Here is a 19,012-nt window from a genome sequence, read left to right on the forward strand (position 1 = left end):
ACTTTGGTAAACATAGCACTGACTTCATGTACTCAGTATGGAAGACTTTACCTATAACTCTTTGCATGAACACTTAGATCAGGCAGGGACTCCAGAAAGGCTAATTTGATGCTTAATAACGCACTAACTGTTCCAGGAAGCTATTCAATCAGCTGGAATCTACTACGTTACACAATACCTTATTGTGAATATGTGACTTTATTGTTTGGGCCAATTTTAAAATGTATGCAATCAAAGGCATAACCTATGTGTATACATTTAAATCAAAATAAACATATCACTTATGATCAGACAGTAGTGAGAAGGCCCTCTTGTCTTGTACACGCCAAAAAGTGTGTGTGATTAAGATTATTACTGTATGGGCGAGAGCAAGTCTGTACCAGGAGCACCCTTACACAGGAGTGGAGTACTACAAACAGGCAGGTGTTTCACCTAGCAACAGTTGTACAGTGCGGGCGCACAATTATTGACCAATCAGGAACAAGTAAAGATTCATTCCTCTGTATCTCAGTGTTCAGTTCCTATGAACCCAATAGTGGTTATTTTACATTTTAGAAGGCAAAACAGGAAGAAGAAAAACCACAACGACAAATTGTTCATTTGACTTTATACATTAAACCACAGAAATACTCCACAAATATTCCCTTCTGTTTAGACCATGCTCTGAAAATCATGTCTTAATCAGTTTAATTTGTATATGTTTGCAGACTGAACAATGTGTTACCAATTGTGCATTTTACAGCCTGTTGTATGTGAATTACATCTTAGAGATCATGTAAAATCCTGCTGTTCCTTTATTGTCTGGGTATTATTGTGCAACACAGACACCTAATTTTATGCCCAAAAAGTGACACTTCCTCTTTAAAATACAGTAGCAAAATTTCCTGAAAATAATATAATGTAAGAGTCAGCAAGTAGCCTCGTTTGGAGATATTTTTTATATTTCCACAGTCAGCTTTGAGCTTTACATAACAATTAACAGAGACAGTGTTGTTTTAAACTGACTTTTGAGAAATAACTGGCATAAATCCAAGTCCACTATCGAGTCCAGTACAGAAATATTATGTCAGAATACAAATCTTTAGTGATGAAAAGGAAACATTTGAATATAAAAATATTTCTACACAGGCATACACGCTACAATTGACCAGCAATTGCAGAAAATAAACACAAGAGCAATAAAAATAACAATCATAACTTTTACAATAGTTCATTTTACTTAATAAATCAATGTTTTAGCACTGTGTTGTTTTTTGTTTTTGTTTTCTGGGTCACTTTGATGAAAGCTGACTCATCACTGGATGAGAGCGGAGAGCTTTCAGTAGATACAGGATGTTCAATTTGTTTTGAAGGCACCTGGGATAACAGCAGTTTAGGCAAACATTAGTTATATAAAATGCAATATAAACTAGATGACCTCCGTGTTAAAGGTTCTGTATGTAACTTGTTTTTAATGACACCTCTCTCTGAGGCCGTTAAGTGAACTGCTGTCAGCACCCTCTGTAGCCCCAAGCGCAACAGTGACTAACAAAAGACTGACCGTGATCGACCGACATCCTGTTTGATAGAATACTGGAAAATAAATTACAGTCGTATTTAGTATTTAATGTTGCCATTGGTATGTTCCTGCATTCAATTTGGACCATTGGCTCCGTGATGCTAACTAGCTTGCTGTTTGCTAATGACCTTATCTGCTGATGTTACAAAGCAACCGACAGCAGATCCAGGAAGCGTAGCTTTACAGCTAGCTGGCTAACCTTAGCTTAACTTAGCTACCCCTCATGGATCTGCCATGGGTTGCTTCATAGCTGGTTAACTAATTTGCAAACCAGCCCTGAGAGTCTGGATGAATTAGCAGACGTTATCCACTCAATGCTACGTTTGCTATCTAGCAATTCGTTTGCAAGCTAATGTTAGCTAACATGAGCCAGATAGAACCACAATATCCAAATATGTTTTACATGTCACCGTTTCCTCTGGGATTTTTTTCAGCACTAGGGGGCACTGATACTATGATATTGATATTGATGATATTGACTGATATTGCTAGCGCACCCCACTGTCCTTCCAGAAACGACTTCTCCTGGAGGAACGCGGATGGTAGCTCTGGAAACAGACCTTCATTCAGCGGCTCTAACAACCCAAATTCAGCCAGCACAAACCTCAGCTGAAAGTGAAGGTCTGTCTCCTGGCTGCCACTGCAAAATATATATTATAGTGGACCCTTGTTATGGTGGATGTCGGTGGTTTGTTGATGTTAACAGACTTTATTTCTTAAAGGTCCCATATTTTGCTCATATTCAGGTACACACTTGTATTTTGGGTTTCCACAGGGACATGTTTACAAGCTTTAATGTACAAAAATCAGAATTTTCCTCATACTGCCTGCCTGAATACACCTGTAATCACCCTCTGTCTGAATTATGGCTTGGATCCATGTTTACTTCCTGTCAGCTGATGTCAGTCACACACAAACATCCCAATGAGGAATACAAAAGGACCGATTTAGTCTGTGGTATACTTGTGACATCACAAATTCACAGAAATCCTGACAGCTTGCTTACAGGCACAGTTTCTGAATACAAACTGTGAGCAATGCTCTGTAAACTGAGCGTTTTGATACTTTCACAGTATTTATAAAGCACCTATACCTGCTTTAATTTTAAAAAGACATGGAAATCTGACTCTTCACAATATGGGACCTTTAACTAATGTTTGCTACTGTTGCACACTGTTGTGAAGCTGCAGAGAGGTGCAGCATGCTATTGAGAGGAGTTGGCCTTGAGGGCTTTATGCCAGAAAGGGTTTCTTGGTCAAGGTTCATCACTTCCTTTGGATTTTCCCAGAAAATTTGGCCCCTGTCCTTTACACAGAAGTCAGTCCCGAGGCTGTTATAGGCAACAAAGAAAGTCGGGAAAGTCTCAGTTTTTAAGTTATGTTACTATCTGTTTACCCATCGGCAATATTAAACAATAACATGTAAAAAGTTACATACAGTACCTTTAAGGATGGTACACCTGTCCAACAATCTGAAGAACTTTTCACCTCTTTATAATACTTTACATACCAAAAACCCTGTAAACCAGCCACTCTAAACTATTCGACAATTTCCGCTCAGCATACCACCTAATCTAACCAGATAGATGGTCTCTAAATGGTTGAATTGTCGACAACCTGAATTAAACTTGCAACTTACCATTAGCCTTTTCTGACCTAAATCTGAGCCACAGTCTTAAAGTGTTTGAATGAAACACCAGCACTTCCCACAGTCCATCCTATCCCCTGGTGGTTCTTCATAAAAATAACTCACCATATCGTTTGCATGGCATCATATCTGATCAAAGACTTTTTATATCTGCCTCAATATGCCAATGTACAGCTTGGTTTCTGTTTCCATTCAGACGTCCTCAAATCTATCTACAAAACAAACGTGCAAGCACCACCAGAACACCACAAAACATAACTTTTGTTTAGGATCAAGTGCAGAAAGCTGTTAGTTTCTCCTGCGCTATTCAACTTGAAGGCAGTTCCCATTGTGCATTATGGCAGGGATACAGAGGTTAAGGTTAGGCACTCTCCTGTAGACAAAGTGGAAGACCTGTGCTCGGGGCCGGCTGTGGAGCTCGGCTTTGATTCTTTGAGGGTGTGTGTCTGGGGCGAGCTGCTGGCTGGTGTCCTCAGTGACAAGAAACAGTGCGTAGGTGTCGGGGTCAGGGATTTTGAATTTGTAAGCGCAGAGTGAGCAGACCTCCTCTGTGGTCGTGTAAGGTTGGACGATCAGGGTTTTGGCTGTGCAGCCTGTGTCCACTTCCTGAAGGGCTACACGGAGAAAGTTCTACAGGGAGAAATAAAAAGTCCTGTGTTAACATTTGGAAGTAAATACAGACATTTCAACAATCAATGAAGGAGGTATTACAAATGAATCAAGCACGCAGGCAGAAAAAGTTTTTGCTATCGATAGAAACCACATGCAGTTGTTAAATACTCCACTAGATGGTGCTTTCTACAAAAGTTAGAAAAAGTGAACCACAGATTCAGATCCTCATGCTGAGATGTTAGTAAAATTTGTACATATATTCCTTTCCACCGATGGGAGGTGCAACACAGCACCTTTCATGCACCTTTCCAATGCTGAATATGAAGTGTGGATTTATTTGGAATTGGTACAACTTAGACTCACTGCCTGGATGTTCAAGATGGGTTCAGGTCAGGCGTGATACCTGAAAGTCGTCCACAGTGGGCGCTGAACGCTGAGCAGTGCGCCGTCTGTGCCACTGGTGTAGTGTGTTCCTGGCCTCAGAGCTCAACACCCGGGCTGCCTGCTCCTCCTGGAAGTTCTTGATGAGGGCCATGGCTCCGTACGCACTGGTCAGGTAGTAGCCCCCTGAGTGGGCAGAAATGAGAGAGAGATGCTTGAGGATTTGTGAAGAAAACAAAACAGAACAGAGCTAGCTGTCAAGAAATGAAACCAGCTGACATTAAATGAGTCACATAAAAATGAAAAATGAAGTGAACACTTCCTCCTTCGTCATGGAAAAATCAGAACAAGAACAGGCATTTTCAAAATTGAGGCTTCAGGATACACCTTTACGCATACACTAGAGTAATTCCACAATGAGATTACTGTGCGTGCCATACAGGTTGACGCTGATAGGAAAATATTTCATTCTCGGAGGGTCCAACCTCCTTTTTCCTCTGAGCCTGCTCCAGCCCATTCAAATCAAACAACGACTGGAATTTCCTACCAATGTCAAAAGGACTTTCCTTCCTAAGTCTATGTTTCATAAGCCCCCTTACAAAACCCTCCTGGTAAACTGAACTCACCTCAGTGAGTGAAAATTACTGCGAGACAACGCTTCCAGAGAAAAAACAAAATGTGCATTTATTAATAGAGAATGTGATAATGGAAATGCAACTAGGACCATTATGCACATTTTCAAGTTCATACCTGTAGTTAAGGTTCCTACTGGAACATGTATACATGTTTCCTAATACTGTCTGTTCTGAAACACTTGTATTAACCCTGTGAATGTTGATGGTGCTGCCGAACACTTTTATAGGAGAGGAGTATTAATAAGAAAACATTGGTGAATCCCAGAAATCAACAAGTACTGACAAAATGAGGCCCAGTGTCAAGAACGTCCCTCTCATCTGCCTTCCCATGGTCGTGCAGTTCAGAGGATGAGAACGGCACATGCAGCACACATACGCAAACGCACGCAAATACCAACTATGCTCGCCAACTACAACTCGTGTTAAACAGCAGTCCACTTGCGTGTTCTGATAAAGCTGGTTTATACACCTGATGCAGACTATACCAACGTACATATGAACCATACTCAAGACCATCTTTTCAAGTGGACCTGGGCACACATCAGTGTACCATGCCCCGATATGGTATACTTTGGTGTCAAGTGTACTCAGATCTGGGCCCAGGTCCCGAATGTGACAGCCTCCTTATGGCGTGACGGGATTGTGTGACAAAAGATTTCTAATATGTGCCCCCTGCCCTTGATCTTTATTGATGTGAGCCATTTCCAACCATTCAGCTGGAGGTGTGCCCTCTGTTCTCTGCTTCCTCCCAGACAGACCTTCCGTTGACAGGGTTATACAACAGGCTGTAATGCACATCAACCTCACACCACACTGTAATCTGACTGACCTCATGAGGGAAATATCCAGCATTATATAACCCTAAGTGAAGGAAAACATTTTCTGAAAATTGAGACAGCTCAGGAGCCCATGGTGCTGATGGGGTGTGAACCTCCTCCAGTTTCTCTTTGTCTTGACAGGTAAAGGAGTATTTCTTGTTTTTTTTCCTTTGAGCTTTTTGCTTACTAGGATTGAGCCTAAAAGAAATAATTCAGCATACACATACTGTATACCAAGAAAGTCATGGAAGATGTGGAGCAACCAGTAGGACCTACCCTCTCCTTGCAGCAGAGATGGGTCCAGCAGCTCCATCATGTACTGGATATCTGTGTCCAGCTGAGGCATGTCACACTGAGCCACCACATAAGTGAGCATGGGCAGGAAGTCATCAGCACCGTACATCCTCCCTGGCAGGAAGCAGACAGAGAGCAGTGAGACAGGTAGGTGTGGTGGGCACACAGGTCTGACAAAGGTCAAGACTGAAGAATCTATTTCAGAAAATGTTTTATATTCCAAAAATAGGACACTGGACTTTGTGAAAAATTATCCACTTAAACTAAAGCTGCCCTATTTTTAAATATTAGTGTCAGTCTCAGGCTTCAGGTCATATGCAGGGTATAAAAATACCACCATCTCACACTTCTTCATACCTGAGTTATCCTGCATGATGGTGTAGATGAGTTTACACACACGCAGCAGCAGTGACACCTTTTTCTCAGGGGAGTACATCTTGCTCATGTTGACGAACTTGTGGCGGATCTTCTCAATAGCCACGGGGTCAGGGGGCACAGCTCCGTCCACCCCTAACTCCTGGGGCCTCTTGGCCTTAGCCAGGGCCAGGTTCTCCTTTAGCTGCTGCAAAGCTCCGCTGCTCACCTGCAGAGAACAGCAGACCAAGGTGAAGTAAGGATATGAGTTAGGAGTCTGTTCACCTATATAAAACTTATGATTGAGAGATAGCGTAAGTTAATTTCCTTCCAGAGCCTACAATGCCTCGTATATTTGGGATAAAATTAACCTCATCTACCTAAGAAAGTAGAGATGCAATCTAACATCTCCAACATCCAACAGTAACCTTGAAGGATGACAAGATTTCACTTATCTCTTACCTGGAAGTCATGTAAAACCGTGTCAATCACGCTCTTCAGAGGCTTTAGGACACACTTGTGCATGGCCTTCTCTAGCACCTGGTCTGTAGAGGATGACGGAAACACACACACACACACACACGCACGCACGCACACATGCAAGCACACACACACACACACACACACACACACAAGGCAAAGGTCAATGAGCAACGGACATTTTGATTGTGAAAGCACACCAGTAGATTTCAAATGCAAACAAATGAGAAAAGTTTTACAACGGACAGTGCGTCACTGCCTGTTGTGAAAGCCCAATGACAGGACTCATTACAGCAAATGGAAACTGTTCTTTCCACTACTATAAATGCTATAACCACAACAATTACTGTAAATAAAGGAGGTCAACCCACTTCATCACATAAAAAAAAATCACATTCATGTTTTACAAGGTCGACTGACGATTAACCTCAGAGAACACCCACTGGTTAGTGATACACACTAGGGGATTTTGCTTGGTGTAAAGCTGTATTAAACACACATTATGTAATTTCTGCCTTTTGGGGATCTCTAAACAAAACAACAACAAAAGGACTTTGATGATGTCGTGAAGTAGCATGGTATCATGGGAGTTGTTGTCTTCATTGTCAAACAACCATACAGAAACGTTTATACATATATGTAAACAACCACCATAGCTGATAAAAATCTATCTGTTGTGACTCAGGCAGAACTCATGTTGACGATAGACATTATGTTTAGTCACATTTAGTCATTTCAGTCTTATGAAATAGCTGCAAGATAACTTGCTAGCTTCTCATTAGCATTAGATGACATTAGATGACTATCCATACACTGTATAACGACCGTAGCTAACATTATGAGGTGTATTCAATTGCATTCCATGGTCAAAACAAGTCACACAGATGGACAAACAAACTAACCAACTGGGGCAGTGGTAGACCAGCAGCTCCCCGATTCTGCGAGGTAAAATTATTGATTCTGTCAGAAGTGTCTGGTGGCTTTGAAGAGAGCGATACAATGGCTTCAATTGGGCAGTAGCAAAACGTATTTTAGCCACCTCAAAAAAAAAAAAAAGGTCAATGTAGTAAGTGTATGCTATATTCAGAATATACTCTACATAGACTTTGCCATTTGACAGCCCATTCCAACGGAGAATTAAAGCTAAGCTTATCTAAGCTCTTGTCAAAGCCACCACACTCCTCTGACAAAAACAGTAATTTTACCTTGCAGAAACCAGGAGTTGCTGGTCTACCGCTGCATTGGCTTGTTAGCTTGTTTGGGTATTATATAACTTTGCTGAATCCAAACTAACGCTTTTAAACACAATAATGTTGTGACGATATTACACTACCACACACATTAGCTTGCTGGCTGGCATTAGCCTACATATTATGGTAAGCAGCATCGCTGGATTACTAGGTTGCAAAATGGCATACAGTTAAAAAAATGATGCTGTGTGACAGAAAAAAATGTTGTTCTACTGAAGTCATTATCAGTGTAAGTGTATGCTGTTTTTTCATCGCTTTACCTCAGACAGCCCTTTCTAATGGGGAACTGAAGTCGTTATCTACGCTCTGTTCATAGCCACAAGACTCCTTTAACACAAACAGTAATTCAGTCTTGCAGAACACAGTCAGCTGCTGGTCTACCACTGTCTCAATCAGTTAGTTTGTTTGTGTTATTGTGTGGCTTTGGTATTTTAAAAGGTTAGTTGGAATTCAACAAAGTCACAAAATCACACAAACACACTACCCGATGAAGGCAGCGGTAGACCAGCAACTGAGAGTCCGGTGGCTTTGAAGACAGCAGAGGGGCCTCAGTTCCCTGTTGGAACAGACTATCTGAAAGCAATGTAAAGTTGTGAAAATATAATGTACACTTAAACTGGTATCAATTGTTTTAGGTGGGCCGTTTTTAAGATGGCTTATATGTTTTGCTGCTGTCCCCCTCCACAGCAGTAGCCTATCTTCGATGTCAGCACTCCTGTCTGCTTCTCTAACCTGGGGGCTTGCTGAACACCACCTACTAAGGTAATATACAGTACCGACAATGTCTCTCAACCTGACGGCCACTCATTCCTGCTGAGGAAGTGAATCCAATAGAAGGGGCCCACATATACAGTTTCTTTTATCTATATAGGTCCAGTAATTATTCAGCAAGCATTACTCAGAGATGAGTAAACCAAGCAACCATTCCCCACATTAACAGTATCAGGCGCTGATAGTTTCCTGTGTGCATTTATCCTCCATCTGTTTCTTAAATCTGAATCCTTTCTAATTGCTGGTGTTCAACAACTTTAAGCAACAATAGTAATAAATAACTAACCTCAAAGTCTGACATTCAAAGAGGTTTTACTACATTACACATTTGCAGTTTAGCTAAGGGGCCACCTGATTGTTTGCTACATGCTTTGAAGAGTTAAAGAGTGGCATATTAGTTAGAGTCTCAGCTTAAGTCTGACCTTGACAAATCTAACTTGGAGCCCTGTTCATAAGTATATCATTAATTCAGCTTACATGCAGGAAAAGGTTGCATTCGGACCTCTACAATGGCTCCATCTGTACCTTGAACCTACATACATAGGCTTCAAATAATTTCCTGCCTACCTCAAAAATGTATAGCATGCTGCATTCACAATTGTGTCTTTTAGTTCACTGGCAGCACTGACACAGCTATTCATGCACAAGTATCCCCAGCCTCCAGGCAGTGTTTATGCAGTGAGCAGCACAGAACCCAATGCAAGTTTTGCAACAGCACTAACAAGCGAGCATGCACATACAAGAATTCTACTCTTGTGGAAATATTTCTGGCTTTATGGTGAGTCAGAGGAATACCAGAGGAGAGCAGGAGTGAATGTGCTCCACTTACACTCCGGCACATGCCTCCACACTGTGTCTAAGAGACAAGTGTTGCAGGTCGCCTGAGGTAAGGGTTTGGCAGCTCTTTATTGAACACTGCTAAGAAAAATAAATCTGAAGTCGAGAACAGGGGGAGGCCCAAGGTGTTTACAGGAGCTGGGCAAATCCAACAGATCCTCGTGTGTACACAGGCAGGGGTACTGTTGAGGACACGCTGTAGACACACACAAACACATTCTCTGAGTGTGAACTTCCTGATTCCCTCCAAAAAGGCTGATTTCCGTTGTATATTGAGCAATGTCTGTTGTTGGACTTTATCTAGAGACGACAGCCTGGTCAGAGGCAGGCCAACCGTGCATACACACAACAACATACCAACAAGCACATGCAATAAAATGTAAGAAAAACGCTTTAAGCACATGAAAGCAGACATAAAATATGTGCAGTTTTCTGATTTACATCCCAGTAATGACAGTCTTTTCCTCCCTCTGTTTGTTCTTATCCAGTCACGGCCATAAGTTAGGGCGTGTTGACAGCTGTACACCCTCCCTATGCAAACACCCAATTGTTGATCATTCTACTTCTTTAAGTCACAAAGTATTATAGTTTCAACAAATACTTTAATAAAGTTATTACTTCTAGCTCCTCTTAAGCACAAACATTTTTCTCCCAAGATGTCAGACTTTGAGCCATAACGTAACCACACTTCCAAATCTCTCTGTAAACACTCTGAGCACTTCTCCTTTCTTTTAAACATATTCAGTTGGATTGTAGCATGACGTCAGCCAGACCGTCTGCTCACAGGTCTCAGTTTTGTTTTGTTTTTTCCACTGAAAAATGGATAGCTGTAGTTCCGACACAACTCTCACCACTTAAAAAAATTATTATTTCCCTGGTGCATATACAGCGGATGTCTCTCGTGATCGTGCCACTAACACAGCTAAACTTTTAAACTCTATGGTTACTTTCACGGCCGCTGCACTGTATTACATTTCTTCACATATCCCCTCTCCAAAGGGAACGTTTGTGAGCGTGAGATGCTTGGTGTGCGTATCTGTGGTCTGTTAGCACAACCAGAATGGATCACTTCTCTGTCTCTGAACAAGGCTTTGCTGTTATTGTTTACAATGAACAAGGGACGCGAGATGAGTGCAAAGACATACTTACATATTCATGCAAATACTCAAGTCCACAATAATGGGACTGGAATGAAACGTCCCTTTGATAGAGCTGCACATGCCTGCAAACTTTATATTTACAATCATCATGACCTCAATGGAGGATATAAACAACTTTGATACCAAAACACACACAGCTACAGTATACAGGATTTTGAAACAGTCAAAGAGACCATATATCTGGTGAAGCACTCGCCGCCAGCTTTCAGTTCTCTTACATTTCAGTAGGTACCAACTTGTTAAATACCAAGCAGGCCTAAAATTAGGGATGCACCAATTTATCTGTCGAACATCGGTATCAGATGATATTCGCCTTGTTGACTGCCATCTGCAAATAATATGACATTCACAGATGTAGTAGTTTTTCCAGTGCATTATATCAGTTGTTTCGGCGGGCCAAAAAGCAGGGCTTGAGACTAACGGTGCCCTGTCATACTTTGGAAACTAGAACACGTGTTAAGGATGCATAGAGATCTTGCCCAGGGCGCTGTCGGGACAAAATGATGCAGTAAACGAACTATCGACATATGACAGGACACACCATATTGTTTCCCTGATAACGCTACATTGTGAACAACAAATCTGTGTGAGGGTCCCAAGGACAGAGGGATGTCGTATGCTGTAAAGCCCTGTGAGGGAAACTGTGATTTGTGATATTGGGCTTTATAAATAAAATTGATTGATTGATTGATTGATTGATATTGGCAGGAGGAGAGCTAGTTATCGTTAGCTGTTAGCAGCCGGTGGCTAGAGCTAACAGCTAACAGAGGCTGCACTGAATTATGACGCATTTTAACTTTCAGTTAAAATTAGTATTAGCGAAAGAGTGATATATGTTTAGTAAAAAGAGTTATAGTAAAGATGGTGTCATAAATTTCTATGACTGATTCGAGCTCATTCAAAAATAGCGTAATGAAGGGCTGAATGACTCTAATACAAATATATGAGCTTCGACTGCACTGTAAGCTTATTCCAACCAACAGAGGCCAAGAATAACTTACTGGGGCACAGCATGCTGGCATTTCTGTAACTCAACGCCAGTTATTAGGAAGACTAATATGGAAAACTTCAACTAGCCTGTCTGATTCCCAGGGCAATGGCCTGCCTGGGCACTCACTGAACATTTTCAATGGATGAAGTAATTTTGAAATCCTTTTCTGTAGCAACACTGAAGAGGTTTTACTTCTCAAATTGTAGTGGAAGGAGAACATGTAGATAAGTGAGTGCCGTCAGAGACAGGGTATGACTAAAAGATCACACACACGCACACATGTGCCCACGCAATCATGAGCAAATGTTTCATTTAGTCAGGACGCACCATGCATGTAACACATCTCAAAAGTACAAGTACAACTTACCGATCTGGTCCTCAGGTATGAGTGATTCAATAGGAGGGTCCAGCTCAGAGCTCTGGCGCAGGTAAGCCTTCATCTGTGTCAAAAACTGCCTGAGAGTCTGCAGAAAATCAATCCCTGAGGTGTGACAGCCTCGATTCTCCTGAACAAAGTTGATATAGTCTTGGACTAAGGAGCCAAAGTACGAGCTTTTGTCCCTGGACAGCTCAGCAATCCTTTTCACCGCCCGTCTCTCCGGGGTCATCAGGGAGCTCAGCATGCCGCTTACTTTGCGAAACCGTCCCTTCAGGGCCCTGGGGAGGATGAAAGAGCCGCCACTCAGGCTCACACCGACCCTTCGCCTCCGCGCCTTGAACGAGGGACGTAGACGCATCTCGAGGTCCGTTTCCAGACTGACTCCGTAGTCCTCCTCCTCATCTTCTTCCCCATCCTCGTCGTCGTCACTGCTGTCCTCCACTGGGTCTTGATGATTAAGGTGTCTGGATGGGCTAGGGGCCAGGCCCAGGGAGAATCCCGGAGACTGCGAATATTCCAGTGAGTCAGAAGAAGAAGTAGACATGCTCATGTCACTGAGCCGCTGGCGTCCCCTCTCCTTCGGATGGGACGGACTCCCGGCGTTATTCTCCAGTAGTACATCAGCAGGGACAGCAGGTGGAGGCTGGCAGGTGGGGAGCTTGGCACGGGACAGAGCTCTGGCAATAGTCTCATCATCCAGGGCAATGTGGCAGCGGTGAGCTTCCAGATCAGGCTTCTTAGGCCTTGGAGGTGGTCGGTTTGAAGGCACGGAGATCGGCGAGCTTGCAGTTTTGGATGGGCTGCTTTGCTTGGCACCCATTGATGGCCGAGCGGGTGCTGGGCGCCTGACGGAGGACTGTTGTTGCCTTGTAGAGACAGCAACGGCCACTGGCATGCTCTTGGGTCTGGCAGTGGCTGCTGGAGGTCCAGGTGGAGGTGGGGCAGGGCGCCGGCGTGGCATGGAGCGGGGAGGAGGGGGTCGAGGGGGAGGGGGGCGTGATTTGCCGTTCAATTTGGTCTTGTCCACGTTTGACTCGCTACCTTGACTGCTGCTTAACAGCTTCTCAGATGACTGCCCTGCATTCTCCAGGTTGCTACTGGACTTGACAGCATGTGAAGGTGGATCGTCTTCACAACGGCGGTGCTGATGAGTCTGGAGAAACAGGGGGTTGACGAAGCACAGAGGACCACTGGAATGTCTCCTCTCCAGATGAAAGGAAGGTGGAGGGGCGTGGGACCGTAGGGTCGGGGGTGCACTGTCACAGTGAGCCCCGGTGTGTCTCTGCTGTGACCCCTCGACCTCCCTGTTCCTGTTGGTCCGCTGGGGGCTGAGTGTGCGGCTCAGAGGGCGGCAGGGACGAGGAGAAGTGCGACGCTGACTGCACAGGGCAGAGTCCCAGAAGCCTGTAACACACAGAAACAATCAGAGGCAATCATTAACTAACCTTAAGCTAGACACACACTTCTCCTGGGACAATTCCAAGGCTCAGAGACAGGATATGTCCTCTAGTCTTTAGAAAAAAAGACCAGTTAAAGAGAAGTCGAGACAGAACAAAGACAGCACTCTCAACTATTTCCTCTCACCAACAGTTCAGACGTTTCCTCAAAGTTTTCCACAGTTTTCTCTTTGCCTGCCTCTCTGCTTTAGCGTGTCTTTCGTCTTGCTGGTGGCAAAGTGTTGTGAGTTCAGCCCCGTGTCTCTTGGCTCAGATTCACTGAGTGCCGGCACACACCCAGAGACAGAGAGGGAGTTGCCCATGCTAATCACAGAGTGGGAGGGCACTAAACACAACACACGGCACGCAGTTCCAGTTCCTCCACTCCTTCTTCCTGCTCTGTTTTCCTCTCTCTTGACTCTTCACACTGCTGACCTGTGTCTCCCCTAACTTAGTAGTTTAAGGACAGTTTTCTGTTGTAAAATGAAGCTATAGCTCACAGCAAACCTTATATATATATATATATATATATATATATATATATATATATATATATATATATATATATATGTATGCATTTCTGCCTCTGTTTTTTTTCCATATTGACAGTGCAGTGTCCCACAACAGTGGAGGACATGTGCTCCCATTTTGATGTTCCTCTGTGCCTTTCCACTGAATTACTCCATTGTTTTCAACTATTTGGCAAGATGCTAACAGGCTCAGCTTTAACAACCACTTAAAAAGAAAGATTCTCCTATCCCCAAGCATGAATATCTCGTTACAACACAATGATTTCACCAAACTGGAAAAAACAAGGCAACAAATCTTGCCACTTCAAAATATCTATTCAGTGAAAGCTCAGTGTTGTCTGTCCCCGCAGGCTATAAATAGAATCGTTACTCTTGCATTCCTGGAGCAATAAAAGACGCCGGGTGCAACAGTTTCATATGTCTCACAATCACCTCGGACTCAAGTCTGCCTGTGGTGTTCTTACTGGTCCATGTGAGCAATGGTCACAATGGAGTCTGTCTGCAGCAGGCAGACGACTCGCAACAGCACATATGACAACATTTGATTGAAAAAGAGCATACCATAAATTTTCAGGTACACAGATACATTTAGTTTGTGTCCAAAGACCAGTCACTTATGGGCTGAGTAAAAAACATCAAGGAGGGGTGGAATAAGCTCACATGGTAACTTCAGCATCATGATGTATATTTCAATGGCACTAATCCATCTATAAAACAAACACGCCACACTCAACAACTTGCTGCTCCAAGTTTTTTTATTTTTATGAAACACAAACTGTTTTCATTCACTAATTCAAATCACTTGCATTTTTTGAGGGGTGAGGTTAAATTAATGTCAATTAAATTTAACACATCCTGCTAACTTTTCAAACTAAAAGCCTACTTTGAACGGGGGCAATTGTGCATTTTCTGATGCGGAGTGGCTTTTAATGTGAAACATCTATGCAGGAAGTCTTTAGTGTCATTGATGGTGACTTAAAAAAAGCAAAACTGAGGCAACAGTAAATACTGAGGGAACGTTTAAAGGGATAGTGCAGCCAAAAAATGAAAATTCAGCCATTATTCACCCATATGCCTATGGAGGCCCTGGTGAAGTTTTAGAGTCCTCACAACACCTGTGGAGATCCAGGGGGAGAGGGGGTAGCAACACAACTCCACCTAATACAGGCTTATGGCGCCCCAGATTCAAACGTCCAAAAACACATAATTGAAACCACAAAATATCTCCATACTGCTCGTCAGTAGTGATCCAAGTGTCCTGACGCCCCGACATAAAAAGCTGTTTGAAAAACGTCATTTGAACTCTGTTTTTAGCCTCATTGTAGCCTGTAGCTCTAACTGCCTGTTGGTACACCGCATTCACGTGTATGCGCTTGCACGACTCCGTGAGACATGGGCACCGCCTTCATGTGTGTTCACATGCTTTCGCTGGTCTCGCACAAGCGCACACACGTGAACACAGTGCACAGAGAAGCAGTTAGAGCTACAGGCTACAATGAGGCTAAAAACAGAGTTCAAATGACGTTTTTTTGCAAACAACTTTTTATGTCGGGGCATCAGGACACTTGGATCACTACGGACGAGCAGTATGGAGATATTTTGTGGTTTCAATTATGTGTTTTTGGATGTTTGAATCTGGGGCCTCCATTAGGTGGAGTTATGTTGCTACCCCCTCTCCCCTTGGATCTCCGCAGGTGTTGTGAGGACTCTAAAACTTCACCAGGGCCTCCATCGGCATATGGGTGAATAATGGCTGAATTTTCATTTTTGGGTGCACTATCCCTTTAACTAACTTTATCGAGAAAACATGTTAATGTGGATGAAAAGCAAACAGCTTCGACGGCAAATTAAAATGGGAAAGGATCAGAAAACAGGGAGGGCTATTACTAAAACACAATAAGCCGTACGCATAAAACAGGGGAAATAGAATAAATATGTCTTTTTCGAATAAAGACCTGGCGCTGAGGTCAATATTTGAGAACCTATGGTATTATGGAAGTCCACTGACAAAACCTTTAATGGCCTAAATACAGCTTCACTGTGTGCATATTGAGTTTTGCAAAGTGATGATGCAGTTAGTTATGCAGTGTTCGGAAGTGTGGGCTATATCAGCTAGTACTGAATTAATAAACTGGCTTGTTTCACGTACAGGACGCATTGATTGGATTGAATAATTTCAATCAAAATGTAAAAATGTGAAACACCCAAAAGGTTGCTCTGCAGCTTTGCACTGCCTCTGGTACAATCAGGTTTTCATTTGAATCCTTTTAAAACAAACTGTGCTCGTTTTTTACACAGTTCTATGTAGTTTTACCTGTTGGAGGGCCGCAGAGCCGCGTGAAGGGGAAAAAATAATGAACCAGCCAAATAAAAATAGAGAAGAGTTGCGCAATGCCCGCACAGGCAAGGTTGGTTTCCGTGGTCAGTGTAGCAATTTGTTTATAATTATAGTGGTTGCACGCTTTTGTGGGCAAATAGCAACAGACTTGTTTCGCCGCTTGCGTGTCCCATGTAATTCGACTATAACAAAGACATTAATGACTCCACTGAATAACGAGAGACTTCAGCAGTGATGCGCAACTTTACAAGATTTTCTAATTAACAATGAAAATAAATGAATTCACACTGGGACTATCATTAAACTTTGAACACAAACAGGGTGCTGGAGTGCATAAATAATATCAGAATAGAGCTTGAGGCTCCCCAGAACCTGACAGAGGTCTGGACTAAGCCCTAAATGTCCTCAAATCCTAGAAACACCCCTGCATACACCTGACCTGGGCGGGGCTGCTGCAACTAGATTTCCTTCTTGGCAACATGACTAAGGACACCAGACGTTCAAAGGTTGACAACACGCAATTCATTTAATACTTCACCATCTTAGTTCGGTGTGTAAGCACTCTAACATTTGCTAATTAGCAGCGGCATTTTGCAGGAAGAAAGTCATCAACAATGCAGTATATGACAAATTCAAAGGCTGACCTGATGACTGTGCTCAAATCAAGCTACAAATCCTGAAGGGGACATGATTACCAGTGAAAAATGTCAGAGCACTTCATCCAGTACCCTGGACATACGTTGGTTTGGATCAAAGTGGCGAACCGACCAACCAACTGACTGACCCAACACCCATCCCTAAAGTTCTGCTGCCAGCTTGGCAAAAGACGCCAGTTGAATCCCACTCTCATGAGAAGCTGACTTTGCTACGATCATCATCAGCTCTTAATAAGTCCCTAAAATGTGCCTTTGCAGCAGAACAACCCCCTCCATGGCCCTCTGCAGAGGCAAATCAGCTCCAAAGTCACTGCAATATTTAAATGCCTCTGGCACTGTTTGTCACATGTGTTTGTGTTTCACATGTGCGTGCTCAGATTCCACAACATATAATATGATCGTCTGCGTTTTGTCTCTAAATAGAAGCTTTCCAGTGGTGAAGGGGAGTTTCCCTTACTGGCTGCATGAGTTAACTAAGAGAGGCTCACACGCTGCCTCTGTCCCCCCTTCACAACAGATGAAAGAACAGCAGTGCAAAAGCTATTTGAGCGCAGCCTTACACCCACTTCTATTCAAAGGAATGTCAACATGCAAATATAAAAGCGGCTCTTCATGTTTGTCAGTAGCTTTGACACAGTTTAGAGCACATTGTTTGTTAGCACTCACACTTGAAAGGCTTGTGCGCTGACACACGTCTGAATGTGGTATGATGGTATGTATGTGTGTGTTTATGGAGCGCACAGCCTACTGAAGCTTTCCACTGGCCACTCCCTTCTCCCCCACACTAAGCACTGAGCTATGTCGTAGAATTCTACTGTAGGAAGCTGACTCACTGCAGTTTCACAGGAGCTGAGCTGAGAATAACTTGACAGAGATGAAGTGACTGAATCTGCTGTGAAACCAGAGCTGAGTGGTCAGCGTGAACTGACAAAGACAAATAAATAAACTAACAAACTTTCTGTATTTGCTTGCTTAGTTGACTGTTTGCATGTTATAGCAGGTGGAGAAGTTACAGGCAGCCACACTGGCACCTCTAGGTTTAAAATAATACTGGTGTTTTAACTTCTGAGGTCTAATCTTTATATATTCTTTACCTTAGCCACATTATTTAATGGTAATGTTTAAGAAATAGTGCAGGCTTATTCCATTTTTTTTTTCAGAGAGTGAGCTCAATATCACCTTAATTTTTCTGCATTAATATTTTTGCTACAGAACTGGGAGCCAGTATGCAATTAACATGGTTTTATTATCAAAAAAGCCATTTTTGGCCAGAAAAAGAGCCACAAAAACATACTTGAGCCTTATAATGAAGGTTACACAGCATATTTAAGACTAAATGAGCATTCATTAATATGTTTTAACACAATGTGGTCACTCTGAAGTGTGCTCCTTTTGATTCTTTGGTTCCTTAACTTTGCAGTGTTGGTGGTGATAGCACCGTTAAAGCGACACTTCCCTTTCTGGAAATTTTCTGCTTTTCTTTGTTTAGGTTAAAATGCTATTAATAAGCTGATGACACACCAAAATGTAAGTGAATTCCAATAGAGATAAAAACTCATAATTATACCATTCTCATATGGTTCTAAGAAAACGCCGACCCATCATTGCATTCGGATTGAATGCAGTGACTGGTCGAGCATCCTGTCTGTCTTCCCCATGTCGAGCCCTCCGACTGATGTAAACACTTGCGTAACATTTATTATTTATTATTCTCAAACTCATCAGTCATCACTGACTCCGGTTGAGTTTTAAAACTCCAGGGTTGCGTTTGACTGTCTTGGTTGTAACATTACACTCCCTCTCCTCTTCTGTGTATCTAACATTACCTTGCTTACGCCTACATCTATCGTAGGCGTAATGAGGACGTAATGGACGAGGGGGGAGT

General features: G+C 42.8%; 1 protein-coding gene across 2 annotated transcripts in view; it reads right to left on the minus strand.

The window, feature by feature from the left end:
• Positions 1–590: 590 nt before the first annotated feature.
• Positions 591–19,012, minus strand: part of LOC125885931 (ras and Rab interactor 2-like) — a 48,860-nt gene continuing 30,438 nt past the window's right edge. The window contains exons 8-13 of one of the 2 annotated variants that reach the window (XM_049571786.1): positions 12,156–13,571; positions 6,762–6,844; positions 6,303–6,528; positions 5,928–6,059; positions 4,221–4,384; positions 591–3,835 (exon numbers count right to left, since the gene is read on the minus strand). In XM_049571786.1, coding sequence (XP_049427743.1) covers positions 3,509–3,835; positions 4,221–4,384; positions 5,928–6,059; positions 6,303–6,528; positions 6,762–6,844; positions 12,156–13,571 — 2,348 coding nt within the window. In that variant the 3' untranslated portion in view covers positions 591–3,508. Of the gene's footprint in view, positions 3,836–4,180; positions 4,385–5,927; positions 6,060–6,302; positions 6,529–6,761; positions 6,845–12,155; positions 13,572–19,012 lie in introns of both variants that reach the window. The other variant, XM_049571787.1, reaches the window with a different exon arrangement.

This window comes from Epinephelus fuscoguttatus, linkage group LG3 (assembly GCF_011397635.1).
Source record: "Epinephelus fuscoguttatus linkage group LG3, E.fuscoguttatus.final_Chr_v1".
Taxonomy (NCBI): Eukaryota; Metazoa; Chordata; class Actinopteri; order Perciformes; family Serranidae; genus Epinephelus; species Epinephelus fuscoguttatus.